Genomic DNA, 23,375 nt, shown 5'->3' with positions numbered 1-23,375 from the left:
ATAAAAGAACTATTTAACAGTTATTAAAAGAACTTAAAAAATATGTTTTGTTATGGGACCATTTAATGGTCCAAACTTTCTGGGATCCTTTGCCTTGTGACATTCCTCCAAACCACGTAACAGTTTTCTTTGTAACATAGAATTACCTATTTTATGCACTCGAGTTTTAAAAAAATGGATCGTACTGAAATATACTTGTTTGATTATTTAAAAAAAAAAAAAACAAAGCAAAAGTAGTTGTCAAGTAAGAACCCAAAAACAATAACCTAATTGTTATTCTTTTAAAGAATTTTATCATGTCATTCAATGATCACTCAATCAACTTCATATGTAATTCATATATTCATATGATTTTTTAAGTAATAAATTTAAAATTTTTTATTTTGACCAATGTGATAACTATTAATTGTGTATAAAACTCTTTTAATCTACATATATGAAAATTAAAGTCAAATATAAATATTTGTTATTTATATATAAAATTATTCATGAATATAAACAGTCACATTATAAAGAGAATTTAATGATATTGTTTAATTCATATAACTAACCTCACCTAACAATTACAATTAAAATTTGTAGTTGTATATAAAACTATAATACACTTTTTAACTTAAAAATTAAAAACATAAACTAACTACAAAAAATATCTTCATCAATATTTTAAAAAACAACCATTACTTTTCAAAATTAAAAACATTAGCATATATTTTTTTTATTTACTAAATACAAAATAAAATTCTTATATTTTTCAAAAATACAAATACCCGTTTGAGATGAATAACACTTTCTACGTTTTCAACTGTTTCATTAGTTACTTCTATGGTTCTACCCCAAACTACGGGGAGAACACCAGAGGGGGACCCGGCCCCCGGGGGGGGTTAACCATTGTCCATATTTTCATATTCAAACACTTGAATGGCAACAAGTCCTGAACAAAATACAACTTAAATGGCAATATGTCCTACACCTAGTGCAATGGTCAAGAGGAAAATTAAATATGCAAAAGAAAAGAAAAATGGCGAGAATTAAATCAAGTAGATAATAGCATTAAACTTTTAAGCTCAAGTCCATCATTACAGAATTTCAACAGATACAATCAAAGAAACAACATGAGCGTCGATTTAGAGACATTCTATATAATACCCCTTTCCTTATTTTTCTCTTCTTCAAGGACGACAAGAAAGGAAAAAAAACATTGTACATATACAACACAATATGGTAAGAGTGAATTATTAGTAGATGAATACACCTAATGAGGACGTAACCAGAAATCTGAGGATCGGATCAGCTCAAATTAGTCGTGCCTCAAAGCAAATGTTAGTCTGAAGGTCATCTGAACAGACAAGGTTGCATCATAGAACACATTCACAGTTCTCCGGATGCAAACTCCATACTGCCACTTCAACTACCCGTTGTAATTATGAAGCAGTTGATCGTCAACAAAGGTAATTGATTTGATTCCTCCAGCAGTTGCAGAAACACCCATGACCTCATTTCTTATTTCTTCTCTACAACAGGAAAATCCCCACACTCACTTCAATCTGAGACCAAATAGTTAAGAGTGGATACAACCCAACAGGACCCAACATTTCATATGACCTTATACTACTTTGTTCCTCATAAGAACCTGCAATAAGAGATACTCGGACAAACCTGCACAAGATACTATTCGGTAATGACACAAGACCTAACTGTGCTCATGGGGAACAACTGACTCAGTTGGGCCAACACTTCTATCTGGCCTTTCTGAACATTTGATTAGCAGCTTGGAACAAGAGGAGCAAAGTAGTTCCAGACAAAATGTTTCTTCATACTCGCTGTCATTGATGCAATGGCCACACTGACTACACCGGGCTATGCATAAAGTGCATGCCCTACACTCTGGGGCATGCCCCACTGCTTGACAGCCCTCTGCAGGACAATCATATACCAGCCTTAAATTCTGGCATCTTGGACAAACTTCAATATCTATGTCTCGGTCATCATCACAAGACAGGTATAAGTTGCCCCTGCGGTAAAAGTGAGGTTTGCGTGGATGCTGCAGCACCTGGCTATCAGTGCCCATCAAGAGCTTCAGTTCTTCAAAATGGTTTTGTGTAACACCATAAAGGCCACCTATGTGTAAATGTTTCACCCCTTGTGTTCCCATAGCCTTGAAAGCTTTTAAAGTACTCACTATACCTTCAATACTGAGTCTTGTGCATCCAGGAACACTCAACTGCATAGTTTAAATGGAATATTACTAAGTTGCTTGACAAAAAGCTTTTGAAGAACATTAAATTTTGCCTGATCTCAGCTTTTTATGGCGCACACAGATCAAGATAATAATAAACAACCGTCATGGATTATCAACTAGAGCAACACAAAATAACTGATATATGAAACTTGCACAATATTGCAAAATCTCAACCTATGTTAAGGTGCCATGATCTGTCAAATGTATAAGCATCATGTAACCTGAATGCATCTAGAATACAAACAATTGCACGTAAAAAACTTAATAACTGAACAATTAATTTGTCTTATTACATGCCTTCCCCTCAAATTGGGGGATTTATTTCACACCAACCCCAAAAAAGTATAATACCTTTTCTCTAAGAATATGAATGGATACATATAACAATAAAACTTTACCACTATTAATTCTATAAACCAGAGATGTAAAATAGGACACAGGTATATAATAACTTTTAAGAAAGACCAAGTATTTGCCACCCTTATACACCTCCATTAAAATATCATTGCTGCAACCTAGACCGAGATCTTGAACAACCCTGACTTCAGTAATAGAAGACAAAAGATGGAAATTCAGGAAATAAAAACATCTAACATGATGCAGAATGTTCATAACATACCAACTCAAAAGATGTTTAGACAAAGTGCTTCACAAATTAACCACTCAATAAAATATTAATCAACAGCATCAGCATATCCAGATTAACTACATATAAATCCACATATATACGGGACATAATATCTAAAATACATTTAATTTGAAATCAACAATATACCATTTCGGAGCATGCTCACCTTAGTTAACTTGGGATTGGCTTCAAGAACACGCCTCAGACCATCATCAGTAATCCTAGTGCACTCCACTAGGCTCAAGCACTGAAGATTACCCTGAGCTCTATCAGATAGTTGCATAAGAACATCATCAGTAATCCTCTCATTTAAAGGTTGGTCTATGTGTATCCTTCTCCACAAAAGTGGATCGCCTCGAACTGTAGAACGCAGAGATTTGCATACTCTTTCAACAACAAGAAGATCAGACAATCCTAGATAGCCAAGACAAAAACTCATAGCTGGATGAGGAGAAAGTTCATCGGCACCAAAAAAGTTCCCATCATCCATGTGTGTGTCACCACCAGACCAGCTAGGAATGCCCACATCTTCGTAATCAGATCCAAAACCCAACTTGTCATCCATACTACAATCAGATCCAGAAGCAAAATTGCAGGATGGAGCTCCAACTCTCAAAGAGCACTCACCGAATCCACTCGGCTCTAACGTGTGAAACCACATAGCATTGTTGCAAAGAAATTCCAACTCAGCATACATCTGGAAACGGTTGCCTTCCCGAAGTTCCTCCATCCGGTAACCACCATTATCAACCTCCAAATCCTGAAGCCACCCCTTGATAGCAGTAAATGTGGTGCTGATGTCCATTCCAAAGGGATCCGAGGGCAAAAGATCAAGAATGTCCTTGGAGACAGAATCTTGAGCGTTACCCATATCACACCTCTCTCTCCCATAATCAAAGCAATTATCAGCATCATGCCATGATGCATTCCCAAAACCATCACCACCACCTGCACCCTTACCCTTCTCCTGAATACCTTCCACCCGGTACCCATTCCCAATCCTCATGGGCGCAACCAAATTATCCTCAGACAGACCACCCGGAAAAATTGGTCGATGCGAGAAATTCAACGCCATCTCAGATACCTATATATCTATATACACACCCCCGTCAACCCAATCAATCAGCCTAACCCTAATTTTTCCCTTTTTGGGGGGCTTCTACCTAAAACAACAATTTTTTGGGGAATTTTTTCTTATTCTCTTGATGAGAATGATACAGGGAGGAAAAAAAACAAAAGAGTAGGAAAAAATGTAGGAGGAGGGGTAAAAGAAAAAGAAAAGGTCGTGGAATAGATCTAACAAGAAAACCCTCGATTTCGGATGGCAAACTAAAACAACGCACCAAAAACTTCACAGAGTTTCTTGCGAATAACCCAACAACAATAATAATGATAATATATAAGAACAGCTGGAAAATGGAATCAAAGCAGGAAAAATAGGATCAAATTTATGCACAGAACAGAGAGACAGAAGGAAAGGAGGCAAAAGTAAAAATAAACAAAATTTCTACTCTATTTTTTTTTCTTTTTCTTTTTTGTTTTTCCGTAAACCCGATAGTCGTGATGATTCAGGATACAAGGGACTCAGATAGGAGAACAGAATAAAAGAATAATACCGTGCGAGAAGGAAAAAAAAAGGAACAAAAAAAAGTCGAATGCAGATAGATTTTACCAGAGAAACCCTAATTTCAGTCGACGAATAGGGGAACAACCAACGGCGAAACGAAGGGTAAAAAGGAAGGTGCTTTGGAGAGAACGGAAGAAGGATGATAGGGATTCGGAGGAGAAAGGAAGAAGAAAAAGGGGTAAAATCGGAGGGAATTGCGTTCTGGTTGGGTTTTATTGTTTGTTTTCCCTCTGGGGTGGGGTGCCGATGCCGATCGAGTTCGCGCAAACAAAGAGAGAGAGAGAGAAAGATAGAAGCCAAAATGGAAAAATATATTAACCGGAAAAGATTAATAATAAAATAATAAAATAAATCCACAATAAAGGAGAGTGAGTAAAGATAATAATTAATTAATTAATTAATTAAAAGTGTTTTGTTATTTTTGGGGGAGAGAAGGGTAGCGGTGAAATTGTCGAATAGGAAGAGAGGGGGAAGAGAGGAGCGTGGAGAGAGTGACACGTGGCAAATGTGATTGGTTTCGCATAACACAGTTTCTTGGGGGTTACCATGTGGCGCTACACTTCGTCAAATTCTGGCTATCCTATGTGTTAGTCTATCCTACCTTCGCGCTTTTCTTTTATCTCCCTACCTTTCGTTCTAATCTCTTTTTTTTTTAGTTTAAAATAAAATTTAAAAATTAAATTAAATATTAACTACATAAAATTCGGCATCTCATCTCCTCCGGATGTAGTAGAGTTGGATTCAATTAGAAATTTAGAATTGAACTAGAATTTAAAATTTTATTGAGTTTACATATTTAAATTCAATTTTAAATTAATTTAAAATAAACCAGTTAAATCTAATTGCTGCCAAGTATAATTAGTATGTATATATAATTTTATATAAAAAATAATAAAATTTTATTTTAAAAATTAAACTTTATAAATATTATATAAAATTTATAATAAAATAAAGTATTTTAAAAAATACTAATATAAAAATTATTAATAAAATATAAAAAATAAAATATTTTATTTTATTATTGATTTTATTTAAATATATATTTTAGTTATAAAAGATAGATTACGTCTAATCAAAATGTGGGTCGAACTCCATCTAAAAATTGCATGGGATAGAGATTAAAGATAATAAATTCTAAACACGTTTTTTACGAAAATTAATTTTGTTATAGTGAAATACAATCATGTGATGATAGAGGGGAATATTTCCCGTGTAAGGAAACGAGAATTCAAACCTGCCAATTTCTTCTAAAATATAAAATAACGTCATTTAACAACAAATCGGATCATATAACTTCTTTTATAGTCGCCAAAAAATATATATAATTTCTTTTATAAAAATTAAAAAAAATAAAACTATACCCTTCGATTCTTTTCTTAATGATTAAAAAAAAAGGTGAAATCGGACCTTCTGATATTTTATTTAAAAAACAAAAAAATTAAAAAAGATTAAATGGCATCCGATTTTTTTTAAACAGTTTTATGTTTTTAAAAAATTACAAAAAATAACAACATTTTTTAATTTCACACATGTTGAGTTAAAATTTTTTAGACTTTTTTTTAAGGGATAAGAACGGTTCGAGAGTTACTTGAAATTGGGTTGGTTTTGCGTCTAAACGTGAGATTTAGATTCTTTTTTGGACACCATCCGACTTCTAAGAACGTCGAAGTGTCACTGTCCGAGTTCCTCGTGAGAAGGCGGGGGTTGTACCTGTAATGGATTCCGATTCTTAAGTTAGCATGGGTTTTAGCAGGGTGTCAGGATATTTATATTTGTTGAGTCAATAACTACTGTTGGAGCAGTTCCACTTTTATTGGTGGATAACTATCCTCTTTTATTTAGGGTTGTTGATATCTCCCTTCTAGAAGCAGATGAGAGATAATAGGAATTGGTTATGACTTGGGTATGGAAGGAAGGATTGCGCTCTGCCCGACTTCCATAAGGTCAGACAGGTCTAGTTATGTTGGGCTTTCCTCATTTGGACCTGACTTATGGATTGGACCAGAGTATGAACAGTGCCACTTGCGTGAAATCGAGTTTTATGTAGGTCAATTTCAAGCAAAAAGAAGTTTGATAAGTGTTTTCGGGCTGGTTCATCACGTCGGTTCATTTACCTTTTGGTAGGTCGGAAACCCGACGTGATTTTTTGAATGCCAGTCATTACGTCTTTTCGTACTCCTTGCCACATGTTCTACGGCTACTTTGATAATTGTGCATGTCATAAATGAACGAGTAATTTTACCATTTTGTCCCTTGGGTCTTATAAATACCCAACCCTTCCTCTCTTTCTTTTTTTTCGTCTTTCCACACGGTTTTATTGCTTCCTTTTTGTTTCAAAACTTCTTTCTTCGAATCCCATTTTTCAATTTCTTCGCCTTGAAATACTTGTTCGTATTTGCTCTGAGAAGTTTGGATTGTCCGTGTTTTTGCTGTTTGCAGGCGTATCTTTTCTTTTCTGTTCAGGTTGATCTTTGTTTTTTTCTTCATTTCTTGCATTTTCTTGTTTTTGGCTTTGAAACAGTAGTGGCTTTTTCTTTATATATCTTGATTCCCAAATTCTTTTTAAAGAATTTTTGTTCTGTTTTTTGCGCATTACCATTGTTTTTTCTTGTGTTGGATTTTGCTATGTAACTATGTTGCTCCTAAATGGCGCTGCTTTTTGTTTCTTGGAAACAACGCCATTTCCATTTTTTCAAATATGTTTTCTTCAAAATGTGTTGGTTGTTGTTGCACTTTTCGAATTTTGCTTTCTGTTTTGTTGTGGGTCCAACCTCTCTTACTTTTTACTGACTTGTAGTAATGTTTTTCCCTTAATGTAGGTATAGCTTCTTTATGTCTCATTAAATTGTCTTGAGAATGTTGTCCAAAGTCCTTGAGGATTTATTAAATTGGGTAGATATTTTTGTCCTTTTCGTCGTTCCTGTAATTGACAATGAGTACGCATAGACTTTTTGTAAACACCATAGACTTTGTGAATCCCAAGATAATGAGGAGGGGTATAAAATAGTGGTTCCTGACCCTAAAACCGAATTTGCTTTCACCGACTTGATAACTCGAAAGTTCATTTCATGTTCATGTATTACTACTTTTTTGCCCGACTTGGGGTTACCTTTCCTTTTTCCGACTTCAAAACTGAGATCCTTACAATTGTAAAGTTGCTCCTTCCCAACTTCATCCGAATTCATGGGACTTCATGAAAGTTTACTTGTTCCAGCTTATCAAACTTTTAACCTCCAATAAGTAGCAGTGGGTCTTTTTCTGAGCTATTCAAGGTCAACAAATTTTTTCTATTTCTGATGAATCCTTTCACGACTTTAGGAACCTTTATTTTAAGGTCTAAGCTGTTGAGGGTGCTCGACCTTTCTTTCTTGATGAGAATAACAACCCTTTTGTTTAGCTTATATTGGGTAGAAGCCTCTCCTGTTGCTAAGTATAATTTGGTAGATTTGGATGAGGTGGAGGAGGATGCAGTTAAGTTTTTGCGAGAAGCTTGGGGACGGATTCCAAATCTCGATACAAAGAAGTTCCTTCTTGGAAAACCGAGTTATGTCCATACCGAATTAGATGGTTTAACTTGCCCTTATTAAATTGATTCTGCTTATCCTGAGTTGTTTTCGCCTGACTTTTCTCTGATTTTCTTTTTGTAGAAAAAATGACTAGTGGTTCAAAGGCTTACTAGATGGTTCAGCGGGCTAAGAAAAGCAATAAAGCCTGGACTATTCAATTATAAGACTCGGGCAAGTTGGACACTCCTTCTCCTTCCAAGTCGGACTCTGGTACCTCTTTGTTGGGTAAGTCTGTATTCGATCTTCCTCCTCCTCCTCCTCCTCTTGGCTCTCAGTCTACACCTCGGGTTCCCTCATTTCATGAGCCAAAGCCTAAAAAGCAAAAGACCTCGGATTCTACGAGTGTTTATGATATAGGTTTCAACGAGCTGGATTATTGTGATAGGTACGTCCTTCCTCATAGCTTCATAGCTATGGATAATGCTTCTATTAGAAATAACCTTCAAGTCATCATCGAAGGTGGTATTCAGATGGTTGGGGTTTGCTCTGCTTTATTGAAGGAGCTGGATAAAACCCCACTTGGTGCTACCCAACAACCTTTGGACGAGTTACAGTCCGGGGTAACATCCTTGAGGGAGTCTAAGAAAGAGCTAGAGGGAGAAAATGAGGTTCTTTAGTCCAACCTCTCTAAAGCTCGGGAAAGGGTTAAGGAGGCTGAGGCTGCTTATGCTATGTCTAAAGGCCTAAAGATGAAAGCTGAACAGAGCTATACCCGAGTTTATGAGAATAATTTGGACTTAAAGGTTGAGGTGAACCGGCTAAAGGACCAATATGCTGAGTTAGAGGAGTTGGTTTCAAGTTATTACTTCTGAGGTGGACTTTTCGACCCTTAACTTTGACATGGTTATGGTTAATGGGGAGATTGTTCGATCTCCACAAGAAGGGGACATCCCAAAGTCTGACTTGAAGACTTCGGGTGGACCGTCTAGGGAGACTTCCCAACCTTAAAAAGACGTTCCTCCTGTTCATCTCGAAGAGAAGCCTCCGACTTCTTCACCTCAACCCGAAGACGATGCTGGTGTAGCCTCTGAGTCCCAAAACCCTTTGCTCGGTGATGATTAATGCCCCGACTTGTGGGTCTTGAACAACATTCATTTTTGTAATAGCTGTAGTATTTTGAATACTTGAAGTTTGATATGTTTAAGAACACTTTGTTGTTTTTTTGGATTGTTGACCTCTTTTTGAGGATTTTAAATAACAACTCTTAGCTTTGCATGGATGTTTTTTCTCGCAAATGTCACTATAAATTTCTTCTAAGACTTCTTCAGTTCGAGAGGTCAGGATGCATTTTAATAAGGGTGTGGATATCCCTCTTCTATAAAGGATATTATGCACCAATGTGTAGTTTTGTGTCTCCTTTATGAGTCAACTAGCTTCCTTTTGTTCCTTAGGTTGGATATCAAATTTTAAGTATTCGATAATTAGAGTCATCCAGCCTAGGTTTAAGATGGAGAATGTTAATGTATATGACCTTCCTTTTTTCGAGCTTGTGTCTTCCCTTATTACTGATGGTTCCTAGAGGGTCTATTAGATAAGGCTTTTGTTATCTCCCCTTGGCTTAGTGCTCGCCAATTTAGAGAGGGCGTCAACTCGGCTGTTAATTTCACAAGATATGTGTCGGACTTTTGTTTCTGGAAATTGTCCGAGTTATTCCAATGTCTTCTCTAGATACCTCTTCATGTTGGGATCTTTTGCCTGATAATCTCCATTAATTTGAGAAGTTACTATTGGGAATCACTAAGCACTGTGAGCTTTTTTGGCTCTAAATTCTTTGGCGAGTTTTAAGCCAGCAATCACGACTTCATACTCGACTTGATTGTTAAAGGCTGGGAACTCAAATTTCAGGGAGAGCTCTATTCGAGTCCTTTCTTCGTTTTTTAAGATGATTCCTTCCCCACTTCCTACTTTGTTAGAGGATCCATCCACATATAAGTTCCAACTCAAGGGGCTTCCATTGTTTCCTCTTGTGTATTTGGAAGTCGGCAAGATATTGGGACTTAATTGTCATCCAAATTTCATATTTTAGGTCAAACTCAGACAACTCTATTGCTGATTGCAGTATCCATCGTGCTATGTCTGTCTTTTGAAGGATATGCTTCATAGGTTGGTTAGTTCAGACCTTGATGGTGTGAGCATGAAAGTAAGGTCGGGGTCTTCTAGATGCTAGAATTAAGATGTAAGCGAACCTCTCAATCTTTTAATAGTTTATTTATGCTCCTTGTAAGACTTTACTAGTGAAGTAGATTGGTTGTTGTCCAACTTCATCTTCTCGTATGAGGGCGGAGGTTATGGCTTTGTCGGCAACTGCTAGGTATAGTACGAGCACTTCTCCTTCCTTAGGTCCGGTGAGGATGGGTGGCTAGCTTAGAAAACTTTTGAAGTCTTGAAAGGCCTTTTCGCATTTCTAAGTCAATTCAAATTGACATCATTTCTTAAGTAATGAGAATAGAGGTAAGGATTTCAATGTCAACCCTGCCAAGAATCTGGATAATGCCGCCAGCCTGCCATTTAATTGTTGGACTTCTTTTAAGCAAGTCGGATTGCTTTACACTTTTTTGGGTTAGCTTCGATGCCTCTTTGTGTGATCATGAAGCCTAAGAATTTTTTAATTTTTACCGCAAAGATGCATTTTGTGTGATTTAGTCTCATCCTGTGTTCTCTTATCGTGTTGAATACTTATGAGAGGTCGAAAAGGATATTAACTTCTTCCCTGGTCTTAACGAGCATGTTGTCCATGTATACTTTCATCAGCTTTCCAAGGTGGGATGAGAACACTTTATTCATTAGCCTTTGGTAAGTAGCTCCAACATTTTTTAACCCAAATGGCATAATAGTTAGCCCTTAGAGTTATAAATGATGTTTTCTCCTGGTCCGACTTGTATATCAGAATTTGGTTGTATGCCGAATAGGCATCCATAAAGGAAAGGTACCTGTATCCCGAAGATGAGTCTACCAGTGTATCAATGGTAGGGAGTGGTATGGATCTTTTGGGCAAGCTTTATTAAGGTCGGTGTAGTCGACACACATTCTCCATTTTCCATTTTGTTTATTCACTAGCACGACATTAGCCAACCAACAAGGTCTGGACCTGCTCTTCAATGACTTGTGTTCTCTCAGGTCCGAGCTTTTGTCGTCTTTGTTGCGCAGGTCGGGATCAAGGGTAAACGGCAAGTTTGTGATTCATGAGGCCGAGATCTATCCTTGGCATGTCGGAAGCCGTCCAAGCAAAGAGATCAGAGTTATTTTGGAGGAGTTTAACTTGATCAACTTTTAACTCTTTATTTAAGTTGGCTTCGATATTTGTGGGTTTTTCAACATGGTCTCCGATCTGTACTTGCTCTATCCTTCCTTTGGGCTGTGGTCTCAGCTCTTCTTTTATTCGGATACCTCCGAGCTCAATTGTGTTTACTTATTTTTCCTTTGTACTTTCTCGTAGGTTTAAACTTTCATTGTAACACTTCCTTGCTAATTTATGATCTTTCATTACTGTGGCTATTCCCTCAGAAGTTGGAAATTTCATACAAAAATGTGGGGTGGCTTCAAGTCGATTTAAAGTTGTTCGACCTATTAAAGCATTGTATGCTGAAGCTACATCGACCACTATATAATCAATGCTCAAGGTTCGAGATCTCATTCCTTTTCCAAAGGTAGTGTATAATGAAATAAAGCAAAGAGATCGGATGGGAGTGTCTCCCAACCTGAAGAGTGTGTTGAGATACACTTTCAGTTCTTTTTCTTCGAGACCCAATTTTTCGAAGGTGGGTTTGAATAAGATGTCGGCTGAACTTTTCTGATCCACCAAAGTCCTATGGAGGTAGGCATTGCCAAGTATCATTATGATTACAGCTAGTTCATCATGTCCCAACATTATACCTTGAGCGTCTTCTTTTGAGAAGGAGATGGTGGGTAAGTTAGGAATTTCATTTTCATCCCCAACTTGATAGACTTTTTTAGATGTCTTTTTCGAGATGACTTGGTTATTCCGCCTCCCGCGAATCCTCTAGCTATCATGTGGATATGCTGGTCCAAAGTTGGGTCTGACCGATCTCGTCCACTTGCCTCTTCATTTTCTCGCTTTCTTTTCTCGTGATCGTCAGACCTTTAGTAAGTATTTTTCTAATTGACCTTCTGTAGCTAGTTTTTCAATTACATTTTTTAGGTCGTAACAATGATTTGTAGAGTGCTCATATAGCTTATGATACCCACGATATTCTATCCGACTACCACCTTTTTTGTTTTTAATTAGACGAGGAGGTGGTGGTTTCTTAGTGTGGTAGATTTTTCTATATACATCAATAAGAGAGACTCTTAAGGGAGTGCAGTTGTGGTACTTTCGGATTTTTTGAGTTGTAACTGTCTTTTTTCTTTGTCTGTTTCTCCTTTTCCTGAGCTTGGTAGGGATTGTTTGGTCTAGGAGCAGGCTCTCGTAATCGGGTATTCTCTTCCATGTTGATGTATTTTTTAGCTTGCTCCTATACTTCATTCAAAGAGGTCGGGTGTCGCTTTGAGATAAATTGGGAGAAAGGTTCTTCCTTGAGACCATTGACTAGTCCTATTATCACTATTTCAGTAGGTAGATTTTGGATCTCTAAACAAGTTTTGTTGAACCTCTTCATGTAGTCCCAGAAGGTTTTGCCTACTTCTTGCTTAACTCCTAAGAGGCTTGGTGTATGCTTCACCTTATCCTTTTGGATGGAGAAGCAAGCAAGGGTTTTTTTGTGAGATCATCAAAACATGTGACCGACCTGGGTGATAGATTATTGAACCACTTCGTTGTCGACTTAGTGAAAGTTGTTGGAAAAGCTTTGCAACAAGTTGAATATGAGGCGTCAGCTAGATACATCCGACTTTTAAAGTTGCTTAGATGGTGTCCCGGATCGGTTGTTCCACCATAGAGGCTCATGTCTGGACTTTTAAAGCTTTTAGGGACTTTAGCCCGCATGATCTTTTCGATGAAGGGATCTTCTCTGTAGAAAGGGGTTTCTTCTCGGTCTATACGGTGATTTCAATTTCTAAAGTCGGTCTCGAGCTTTAAGAGCTTTTCTTCTAACTCTCTTCGTCGCTTGACTTCTCTTCTCAGATCTTTCTTAGCTTCTCTTTGCCTTTCTATCTCCTATTTGAGTTGTTCTACAGACCTTGGTGTCCATGAACTAATCCCATAAGCTCGACTGGATGGATTTGATCATCTTTTGGATGGTGTATTTCTAAGTTGACTCTTCTATGAAGGGGGTTTCCTGATGTTCCCTCTCCGGGATTTTCAAGGGTCCTGTTTTGAGGGGGAGGTATCACATTAGTTCAGTTGTCATTGTTTTCATCAAGGTGTTCTGGCTCTGATTCAGAGGCCGTGTGTTCGTCCCGATTGTTTTCCATCTTAGGGTGTAGACTTCTAGGTCTCTGCCAACAGCGCCAATGTTCCGAGAGTTATCTGAAACTGGGTTGTTTTTGGGCTTGGACGTGAGGTCCAGACTCCTTTTAGGACAGCATCCGACTTCCACGAGCGTCGAAGTGCCGCCGTTCGAGTTCCTTATGAGGAGGTGGAGGTTGGTACCTGTAAGAGATTTCGATACTTAAATTAGCATGTATTTTAGCAAGTTTATAGTAGATTGGATCTTAAGTATATCTGAAGGGTATCAGAATATTTATAGTTGTTGAGCCAATAATTATTGTTAGAGCAATTTTACTTTTATTGGTGGATAACTATTTTTTTTGGAATTATTGAAATTTTCCTTCTAAAAAACAGGTGAAAAATAATAAAAATTGATTATGACTTGAGTATGGAAGGATCGCACTCTATCTGACTTCCATAAAGTCGAATAAGTTTAATTATGTTGAGTTTTCTCATTTTAGACTTACTTATAAATTAAACCAGAATATGAACAGAAATTGTGCATAACTTTTTTGACATGTAACTGTATAACGAATTTAAATTTGATTCTTTAATAATAAATGTAGTTGAATATGGATTTTATGACTTTAGTTTTTATGTGGCTGCTATCCTGCTAACGTGCAACTATAGTTGTTAGATAGAATACTTGACTCTCACATTTACTGTTTCAATGTAAACTTATGTTTATACAGAAATTAAATATTATATATCCACTAAAAATTAATCAATAAATTAATTATTATGTATTTATATATAAATATATATAATTTATTTTATTTTATTTTTAATATATATTTTAATTTAATATATATTCGATAATTTGATACATCTAATAGGTTATTTGATTATATTATTAATATTAGTTAAAATAATTAATTTATCATTTATTGTTTTAAAATAAAATAATTTTAAGAAATAAAATAAAAAATTAATTTTAATATATTAATAATTTAAAATATTTTACACAACCTTTTAACAATATTTTATTTAAATAACAATTCACATAATTAATATAAAATATAATTTTTTTGTGCAGATATAGCATACGTAATTAAATATATCATGTATGTACAAATTTGTTTTATATTAACAATAAATTAAAATTAAATCTATGATTAATATGAATTTATATAAATTTTAAATTTGAATCTTACCATTATCAATATACAAAAACATAATAAATAAAACATCTAGAGTAAACTGATAATTACGTCTTTGAAAATTTTGACTTTGAATTAATTAATTCCTAAATAAAAAAAATACCAATTTGATCCTCCAGAATAATAAACAGTAGACACATGATATTCTTTTATCAATTCAGCAACTAAAACTTAACAGGGATGCTTATATGTACTATTAATTACTCTGACATGTCTATCTATAAAATATAGTCATGTAGATAATACGTTTTAGAATGAAACTTTACTTGTTTTGATAGGATTTGTGATAAATAGAGAACAGCTCAAAAAGAGTATAAAAACTTAAAAAATAATAAATGTTTCACTGTTTAAAACTACATCATTTTTCTGCTCATATAATAATAACAAAATATGCACCACTGTAAATAACTATTCATTGACAGAAGAATATATATATTCACCGTTTACTATTTTAAAAGATCTAATTGATACTTTTTTTTAAAGACTAATTAATCCAAAATTAACATCTTAAAGAATCTAATTATCACTTTACTCAAATATCTAATTAAATGTGCATACATATTTTTTTATTTAAATGTCGGTAGAAACCAGAAAGCGGATTATCTCAATTATTACATCAAGCATAATTTTTTACTAGATAATATTAAATTTGATTTCTGAACTTATGCTTAGTTATTAATCAATAAATTACTATATATATAATGTGAGATTCAAACCCCTAATACTTATTTAAATAAACGAATGAGTTGGTCATTTCACCAACTTAAATTAGTTATCAAAATTACTAATTAAAAAAAATTAAAATATTTTATTTTGACTAATGCATTTATTATTGTATCATTACATATATATTGAATTAGAAAAATCACGAGTGAATAAATATGTCAATATTTATGTCTTTTAATACACTAATTAAAATAAGATTTTATTAAAAAATTAATTTCTTTTGTCAATTTTAGCCAATTTTTCTTTTTCTAATAATAAATTATAAATCATAAATATTAAATTTTAAATCTTAAAACCTAATCCAAAATCATAAATCCTCTAAAGATGAGAGTTAAAAAATAATAATTTTACAAAATAAATGAGTTAATATTATTTAACTAAAAGTTTTTTATACACATTCTTAAAATCATAGTAAAGTAATGGTAATACTAATAATGTGATGATAAACTAAAGTTCTAGATTTAGATTTCAACGTTCAACCACCCGTGGTTCATTCTTTCTGCTTGGTTAGGATGGCTTCGTGGTCAAGATTAAGGAAGTTTGTTTATTGGGAGGAGAGATATAAATATAGAGATATTAAATTATATTTAATAAATATATGAATAAAAATATTTTATTTAAAAATATTAAATTAATGTATTTTATATTTATTATGACAAAAATTATAAATAAAAAAATAAATTTTTTATTATTTTTATTAATTTTTTTAAAATATATTTTTTATTATTATATATTTTTAAAAATTTTTAAATACAAAATTTTTATATTTTTATTTTTTATATCTTATTTTTAATATATTCTCTTATCTTGTTTTAAAAAACAAACACTTAAAAGAGACAAGAGTTGAGTGGGCATGCAATTCATAAAAAAATGGTACTAGCAAACAAGAAATTGGGTGAAACTCTGAGGTATTGGGGTTCGTGTATATTATACTTTGACCCATACCTTCTCCTCAAACACTGGTTTGGTTGGCTTCAATTTTTAGAGTGTAATTACATTTTTTTTTAAAAAATAATCATATAACGAGATAGTCGTGGAAGAAAAACAGCAGACTAACTAAGTAGATTACATGTTGGTTTAAGTTGATTTTTTTAATAAAGAATATTTTTAAAAGTAAAATATTTTTATTTAATTTTTTAAAATTTATTTAGATGTATCTTTTTTAAAAAATATATTTTTATTAAAAAAATTAAATTATTTATTTTTTAAAAAACTAATAATATCCTACTTTTAAAAAGATTAAAAATAAAAAACATTTTTAGTACTTAAAAACCTTTTAAAAAATATATTTAAATATAAAATAATTTTTATTTATTAAAAGAATATCTTTTTATAAAATTAAAAAATATTTATTTTTTTTAAAGTTAATTCAAACTGACCTTAAATAATTGAACAGTTTTATAGACGATACGCGTTAAGCAATTATGTAAATGAATTGAAATAAAAAACCATTATTTTCTCGCAACCAAAGTCTCAGACATGAGAATATTTGAAGATCCTTGTGCTCCAAGTAGTCAACAGTCAACACACATTCGATAATCAGCTGGGTAGCACGAACACTGAAAATTCATCTTTGGTTGCATAGCCTAGTAACTCAGCGATTATAAGATTAATATATTAATTATTTAAATAACAACCCAACATGAATAAGACAAGTTTAAATGAGTTTAACTAATATGTGCTTTATTAAGGGTACATGATAAACGTATCATTGGTAGAAAATTTTAAATTTTTTTATTTAATAAATATAAAATAAATACATTAAAAATTTAATTTTTTTGTATTTCTAATAAATTTTTTTAATTTATAATCTTAATATATGTTTTTAGAGTATAAGATACATAAACCTATTTTAAATAAATGAATAAATAAAAGTTAAGACAAATTAAATGTCATCCCACGAGCGAGGAAAGAGGATAAACTGATAAAGACCTGTAAACGCCATAGAAATTAGAAGTCAACATTTATTTTATTTTTTAGTAATATACTACTTTTCGTGGAAATTGTAATTTCCTTTTGTTGTTGAGCTGTTTTTTTCCTCCTGTTTTCTTGTTGCTTGTTACACATTATAAGCCTTAAAAAAATTGTCACTCTCTTTCTTATTGATCTAAATTCATTAAATTTCAACGTAAACGACGAGGCAATGCACAAAATAAATACTTAATAAGTGTAGAGGTGATTGTTTCGTTATCTTGCTTATGATGATGTGGGAAAAACCTAAAGGTGATTGTTTTATTATCCTACTTATTTAGGCTGTGAAAAATATATGCACAGAAGCTGAATTGCTGATAGTATTATTTGGAACCTCCACGCGTATATAGCGGTTTCCTTGTATTATACAAGTTAAAGCAATGTCAATTTATTAATTAATATAAAGACTAATGCTCAAGAGTTAAGATCACAAGAAAAAGAGTTAAGACCAAAAAAAAAAAAGACTAATACAATTTTTAGTTTTTTTTCCTCCTTAAAAAAACATTTAAATTCTGATTGTTGGTCCTGCCATTCATAATTTCATATAAAGGTTTGTAAACCTGGAAGAGTCTAAGCAAACAGTTCATCAAGCTCCATTTCAAAGCCACATTAATAAAAACAACCATACAGATGGAATCATCACAAGAGCTAAGCAACAAAATCCAAAGTGATTTATCAAAGTAGAAGTCGGCTATAATCATTTTAAATTTTGATCAGAGTGTTTAAAGTTCAATCCTAAAATAATCATTTGGGGAATATCTTAGAATAATCTCTGCAACGAGTTGAAATTACCAGAAGAATTTCTCATACCAACAAAATTAAGCAACAAACTATGAATGACTAACTTGCACATGGACATATGCCAAAAGAAGATATGCTTGAACCAAAACTTACGGTTTTGAAACTGAACCCAAATAATATTCTCAGCTTAGGCATTGAAAGTAGCATTATTGTAAATAAATAAAATTCAGGAAAAAAAGACGAATTCTAGTTAAAGTTCTAGTTAATTCCTTGACTTCTTTCTTGACTTGGACGAAGGCTTGCTTTGCTGACAAGCTCCACTACTTCCTTTAGAGGCAGCAGCCAGGTTTGATTTTGGATTAGAGTTGTTGGAAGAAGTACCAACATCCTGCTTTTCTCGGACTACAGCACCCTGAGCGCCTCTAACTTGAGCAGCTTTTTTGTCCTTCCTCTTGGGCCTATAGGTTGATCTCTCCCGCCTGGGGAGCCACCTTTCAGGATCCGGGGGAGGACCTGGGTTTGCAGGGTCAAACCCTTTCGGATACCTTGGTTTTCTCTTTCTCTTTTTCTTAGCTTTTGTCTTATTCTTTCCTTCCTCATGTGATTCAGTGACCCCAACATGAGCAGGACCATCAACCTGTTTCACTCCAGAAGTTCGCTCCAAGCTGTCCACATCGATCCCCTTTAAACCAGGTAAGGCCTTCAGTTGCTTTTCATAAAGTTCTGCCTTATCGACATCTGTGCGTGCAACTGTTGTTACCAGCCCAACCAGTGCTTCTATGCCTCCTTGGCTTTTAACTAGCTCCTCATAGAGTTTAGCAGCATCATCTTCCTTGCCATGCCTGATCTTGAATGAAGCAGCCTCTTGCATTATAATATTAAGCTTATTGTCCTCAGTCATAGCATTAGACCACCATTTGATAGCAGAATCAAGCACAGCAGCTGCACCCTCAATGTCACCAGCGCGTTCTTTTAAAGAGACAAGGGTGGCAACAGTAGCAGGCATGTGTTGGATATCTGATATCTTAGCCACGGAATCAGCTGCAATATGTGGGTGACCAGCAGCAGCAGCCACCTGAGCCCTGGCCAAATGAACAACCTTGGACTTCTCAGGGTACTTCCCAGCAAACTGTGCTAATAATTCCTCCGCCTTTCCAGCTTTGTTCTCTCTAACTAGGACAGCAGCTTGCAGCAATATAGGTATCACACTTTCTGGAAACATGTCTGGCAATCTGGAAACAAGTTCTCGGCCCTGTAAATTTTGATAGTACATAATGTATAGAGTATGCTCCCTTGCAAAAGTTTAAAGCTAAATACTAATAATTGATGATTCATGGAGGAGAAGACAAGACAGAGAGATGAAAGACCTGGTCCATCTTATTGGCATGAAGAAGTAAAAGGACCCTATTTGCATATATTGCTTCCTTTTCTTTTGCTGGAAGTTTCAAGTCTAGTTCACTAGCTAGCCGAAAGTTCTGTGCCTCTTTGTCTTTGAGCCGATCAAGTTTCCTTAGGCTATCAGAAACATCTTTTGGACCTCTCAGTGAAACAAGATTGTTCACTGCCACTGCAATTGATGATTCATCAGCCATATCTCGTTTAATGATGTCTATATAAGCTTCAATAGCATCTTGTTTACACCCAAGAAGCTGTTTATCAATGAATAATTAATATTCCTGGCTAGTTCAACAGCAACGTATGCTTGAAAACTGCAAAATCATTCACTTTTTACCTGCTGGACATAGGCCAATTGTACAGCTAGAGGAGCCAATTCACTTTCTATCTCATCATCAGGCAAATTGTCTTCCATCAGGACCTCTTGACCAATTCTGATCCAATATACATTAACAAAGATAACTAGATAAGTATATGTTACTCTTGGATAATTCCCCAGTAAATAAGCTTTTGTTAATAGGTCATAATCTATCAAACAAAACACCAGTATCTGAAGCGTAAAAACAAAGATCCGATCAAAGAAAAAACTAAAACAATCAAACCATATAATCCATTTGAGCTTCATTTCCTATGCCTAGCTACTGACTACTCAGTATATACTGCAACTCTAAATTGAAAATATTACTGTTGCACAATGCCCTCCAAAAGGGATTCAATAAAGATATAATCAATGTTGTTTTAAATACCTAACTGGGGAAAAGAAAAGATAATATCACCTTCGGCCTGACAACAGGAGTTGTTCTGCATCTGTGTACTTCTTCCTTTCAATTAAAGAACAAGCAGTATTGTATGCCAATTCAAAGCTACTTGTTGCTTTAACCCGAAGTGAATCCAGAAGTCCTTGAACTTCGGATGACCTCCCGCCCATAACTAGGCTGGCAACACAATTTATTTCCAAGTTATCAATCTTGGAATTTTGGAGCTTCTGGTAGATATCCAGGCAAGCATCCATCTTCCCAAGACGGTACAAAATCTGAGCTTCCAAAAGCATAGTTTCAGTTGTTCTCTCTTGTGTTTTCAAAGACTCCAAAGCTTCATTCAACTTGTTTTGTCTGTATAAGCAGTATGCCTATTTAGAAATAGCAAAGGAAAATACAATCCTCAATGTGAGTATTTACATATTCGATTAAGATCATGTAAAAATGTATAAAAAGAAGAGAAACTCTTGGAGGCTAGCAATTTTTAGTATATTTGGTCATCATTTGACCAACTCAGACATTAAATTGTCTTTAACAAATACATTTTATTAATTCATGTGTGTAAATTCTGAAAAAATGTGGGTGCATGTGTGCAACCCGTAAATATAGGTGCAAACTATATGTTCTTGTGTGCAAAATTCTTGTAAATACGGGTGCAAATTATTGCTAGCCTAGTGCCAGCAAAAAATATCATATTTGCTTGCCATATAGCATTCCTCTAAAAAGAATTCCAATCCAAAAAGAGTTCATAAGCACCCTCATTTTTTCTTTCTCCCTATCTCACTTTATCCTTCAATTCAGAATTCCAGTCTTCGCCTAATTCAAACCTTACCCACTAAAAATTACACATCCTAGAACTTACAATCTTTGAGCAATTATATCTCTCAGCCAAACTTGAAATAAGGAACGAAGTAGAAAAGTAGGAACCTTAAGGAAATCGAAATCAGGGAGATGGATGCGAGAAGATCGAATGGCGGAGAGTGCGAGGTCGAGGCGGTCGTCCTTGATGAGCGCCACGACCTTGCATCGGAGGGCGTCTTCATCAGCGGGTGCAACCGCCAAAACTGCCAATGATCAAAACAGCAACACAGATTAGGGAAAATACAGAAGCAAAAAGGAAGAACGAAAGAGGCGTAAGTTGAACAAGAGTGGAAACGGAACGGACTCTGATCTGCGAGTTTGACGGCATTGTCGAAGGAGAAGGAGTTGATGTGCCTGTCGAGGGCGGTGAACAGATCTTCCAGGGGAGGAGGAGGCTGAGACGCCGCAGCAGCGACGACGGGTTTTGCCTTCGGAGCCATGGGTTAGAATCACGCCGCTGCCTTGGCTGTTGATTTTATCTGCATAGTGTTTGGGACTTTGGGTGGAACAGGAGCTTAGCCTTCCAACTTCAGCTCGGCTTGTGTATCTCTATATGGGTCGGTTCGGGTTGAAATTATTTAATTTCTTAACAAAAGAATTTAAATACAATAGTAACTTTTTTTATTTTTAAAGATTTTGTTAACATTTTTATTTTTAAAGATCGTTGTTATTAATTTTTTTATCCTTAAATTCGGAAGTTAAAGAATATTTTTATTTTCATTTAAAAGATTTATTGTTAGTCAATCACTTATTTAAATGAGTTACGGTAGCGTTTGGTAGAGAGACAGAAACTGAGAGATAGATACTAAATGAACTAATTATTTAACTAATTTAAATTAATTATTTTATAATTAAATAATATTATATATTCAAATTTTTTTTTTAATCAAATCCAATCAGATTTATCTAACATAATTAAAATCAGTTATAATTAATATTGACGTGTACACCACCAAACTCGGAGATAAACTCAAAATTGATTACCAACCTAAAGACTCGGATAAACCGAACAAAAGCATAAAAACCTCCAACTAAAACGCGAACAAGTCAGCAGCGTCACCCACAATCACGGAACTCACTCCCTCAAATTCAATCACGCCTCTGCACAGGTTAAAGATATCAGTAACAGCACTCACCTGACATTTCGAAACAAACTAACACACCACACGCCTATAAAACTAAACCTAACCCAACCACAAAAAGCAGGTTACAGAACTCATTCTCATATATTATTCTTATTCTCTTATAACTCATATACTTACTTGAGTGTCGGAGTGCTTTATGCAGGTGCTCCCGCCGCCGTGTTCCAGAAAATCGAGGTTAGAGCCACACCGTGATACTTGGACGACCTTTAGCTCGATCAAGGACCCAGGTGCTCAACTGAAAGCAGCAGACCTCGGCTCCTCCAGGACGGAACATTTGGCGCCCACCGTAGGGCCCGATATCTAACCCCACTCTATTTTCATATTACACTTTGCTTTCTTCTTTTACGCAGGGTTTATCAACCTTCCGACATGGCTGACAATAGAGTTCATCAACTCAGTCAGGCTGAACTCATGACCCAGATGGCTGAATTGTAAGCGGAAGTCAAGAGACTAGCAGAGCTATCATCCCGGAACAGCAAGCGAGAGGAGGGCAACTCTCAAAGCTCAACCCAAGGCGGTACCTATCTAATAGGTGTCAATCCCCCCAAGGAAAAGCTGACCTTGGACAACCCCTTCTCTGAGGAAATCACGAATTATCAAATGCCAAAGCATTTCACACTCCCTTCCTCTCTTGAGCCATACAAGGGGATTGGTGACCCCCGGGCTCACATTAAAAAATTTCAATCTATGATTTTTTTAACGGACCTAACAACGATCATGTGCTTTGCAGAGCTTTCCCTACTTACCTTGACGGAGCTGCTTTGCTCTGGTTTTCGAAATTACCTGCAGGATCAATTGCTTCGTTCGAGGAATTAGCAAGGTCTTTTATCGATTATTTTGCAGCGGCACGGATCGGATCATCTCAGCACCATCCGTCAGGGTCCACAAGAGAGCCTGAAGGATTATATGACCAGATTCACAGATGCCACCATGGAAATACCCGATCTCAACCCGGCTGTCCACCTACATGCCCTCAAAGCCGGCCTCCGACCTGGAAAATTCAGAGAAATAATCGCAGTTACAAAACCAAAGACATTGGAAGAGTTTCGAGAGAGAGCAGCAGGACAAATGGAGATTGAAGAACTCCGCGAGGCCGACAAAACCGAAAGAAGACCAAGGAGGGAAGGCGACAGAACATCCAGATCGGGGAGCACTAAAGATCTAGGCAAGCC

The 23,375-nt window shown here is 35.2% G+C and overlaps 2 protein-coding genes across 2 annotated transcripts; both read right to left on the bottom strand.

Moving 5' to 3' along the window:
* Positions 1-1,028: 1,028 nt before the first annotated feature.
* Positions 1,029-5,042, bottom strand: LOC112792562 (F-box protein SKIP14). Its single transcript, XM_025835842.2, has 2 exons — positions 3,034-5,042; positions 1,029-2,221 (listed from the first exon to the last, which is right to left on the bottom strand). The coding sequence occupies exons 1-2, from the start codon at positions 3,940-3,942 to the stop codon at positions 1,691-1,693; spliced, it is 1,440 nt and encodes a 479-aa protein (XP_025691627.1). The 5' UTR covers positions 3,943-5,042; the 3' UTR covers positions 1,029-1,690.
* A 13,119-nt stretch (positions 5,043-18,161) lies between these two features.
* Positions 18,162-21,608, bottom strand: LOC112792561 (uncharacterized). The gene is made up of 6 exons (XM_025835841.2): positions 21,363-21,608; positions 21,125-21,261; positions 20,216-20,568; positions 19,777-19,873; positions 19,412-19,693; positions 18,162-19,296 (listed from the first exon to the last, which is right to left on the bottom strand). The coding sequence occupies exons 1-6, from the start codon at positions 21,496-21,498 to the stop codon at positions 18,307-18,309; spliced, it is 1,995 nt and encodes a 664-aa protein (XP_025691626.1). The 5' UTR covers positions 21,499-21,608; the 3' UTR covers positions 18,162-18,306.
* Between the last annotated feature and the right edge of the window lie 1,767 nt (positions 21,609-23,375).

This window comes from Arachis hypogaea, chromosome 13 (assembly GCF_003086295.3).
Source record: "Arachis hypogaea cultivar Tifrunner chromosome 13, arahy.Tifrunner.gnm2.J5K5, whole genome shotgun sequence".
NCBI lineage: Eukaryota > Viridiplantae > Streptophyta > Magnoliopsida > Fabales > Fabaceae > Arachis > Arachis hypogaea.
This window is presented reverse-complemented; position numbering and strand designations above follow the sequence as displayed.

What these genes read in the sequence shown, in the direction of transcription:
- LOC112792562 (XM_025835842.2), bottom strand. Translation starts at nt 3,942, where the DNA reads ATGGCGTTGAATTTCTCGCATCGACCAATTTTTCCGGGTGGTCTGTCT. An exon ending in CCAATCCCAAGTTAACTAAG is followed by an intron (nt 2,222 to 3,033) that starts GTGAGCATGCTC and finishes TAAACTATGCAG; the next exon opens with TTGAGTGTTCCTGGATGCAC.
- LOC112792561 (XM_025835841.2), bottom strand. Translation starts at nt 21,498, where the DNA reads ATGGCTCCGAAGGCAAAACCCGTCGTCGCTGCTGCGGCGTCTCAGCCT. An exon ending in CGTCAAACTCGCAGATCAGA is followed by an intron (nt 21,262 to 21,362) that starts GTCCGTTCCGTT and finishes GATCATTGGCAG; the next exon opens with TTTTGGCGGTTGCACCCGCT. An exon ending in CTCCTGTTGTCAGGCCGAAG is followed by an intron (nt 19,874 to 20,215) that starts GTGATATTATCT and finishes ATATTGGATCAG; the next exon opens with AATTGGTCAAGAGGTCCTGA.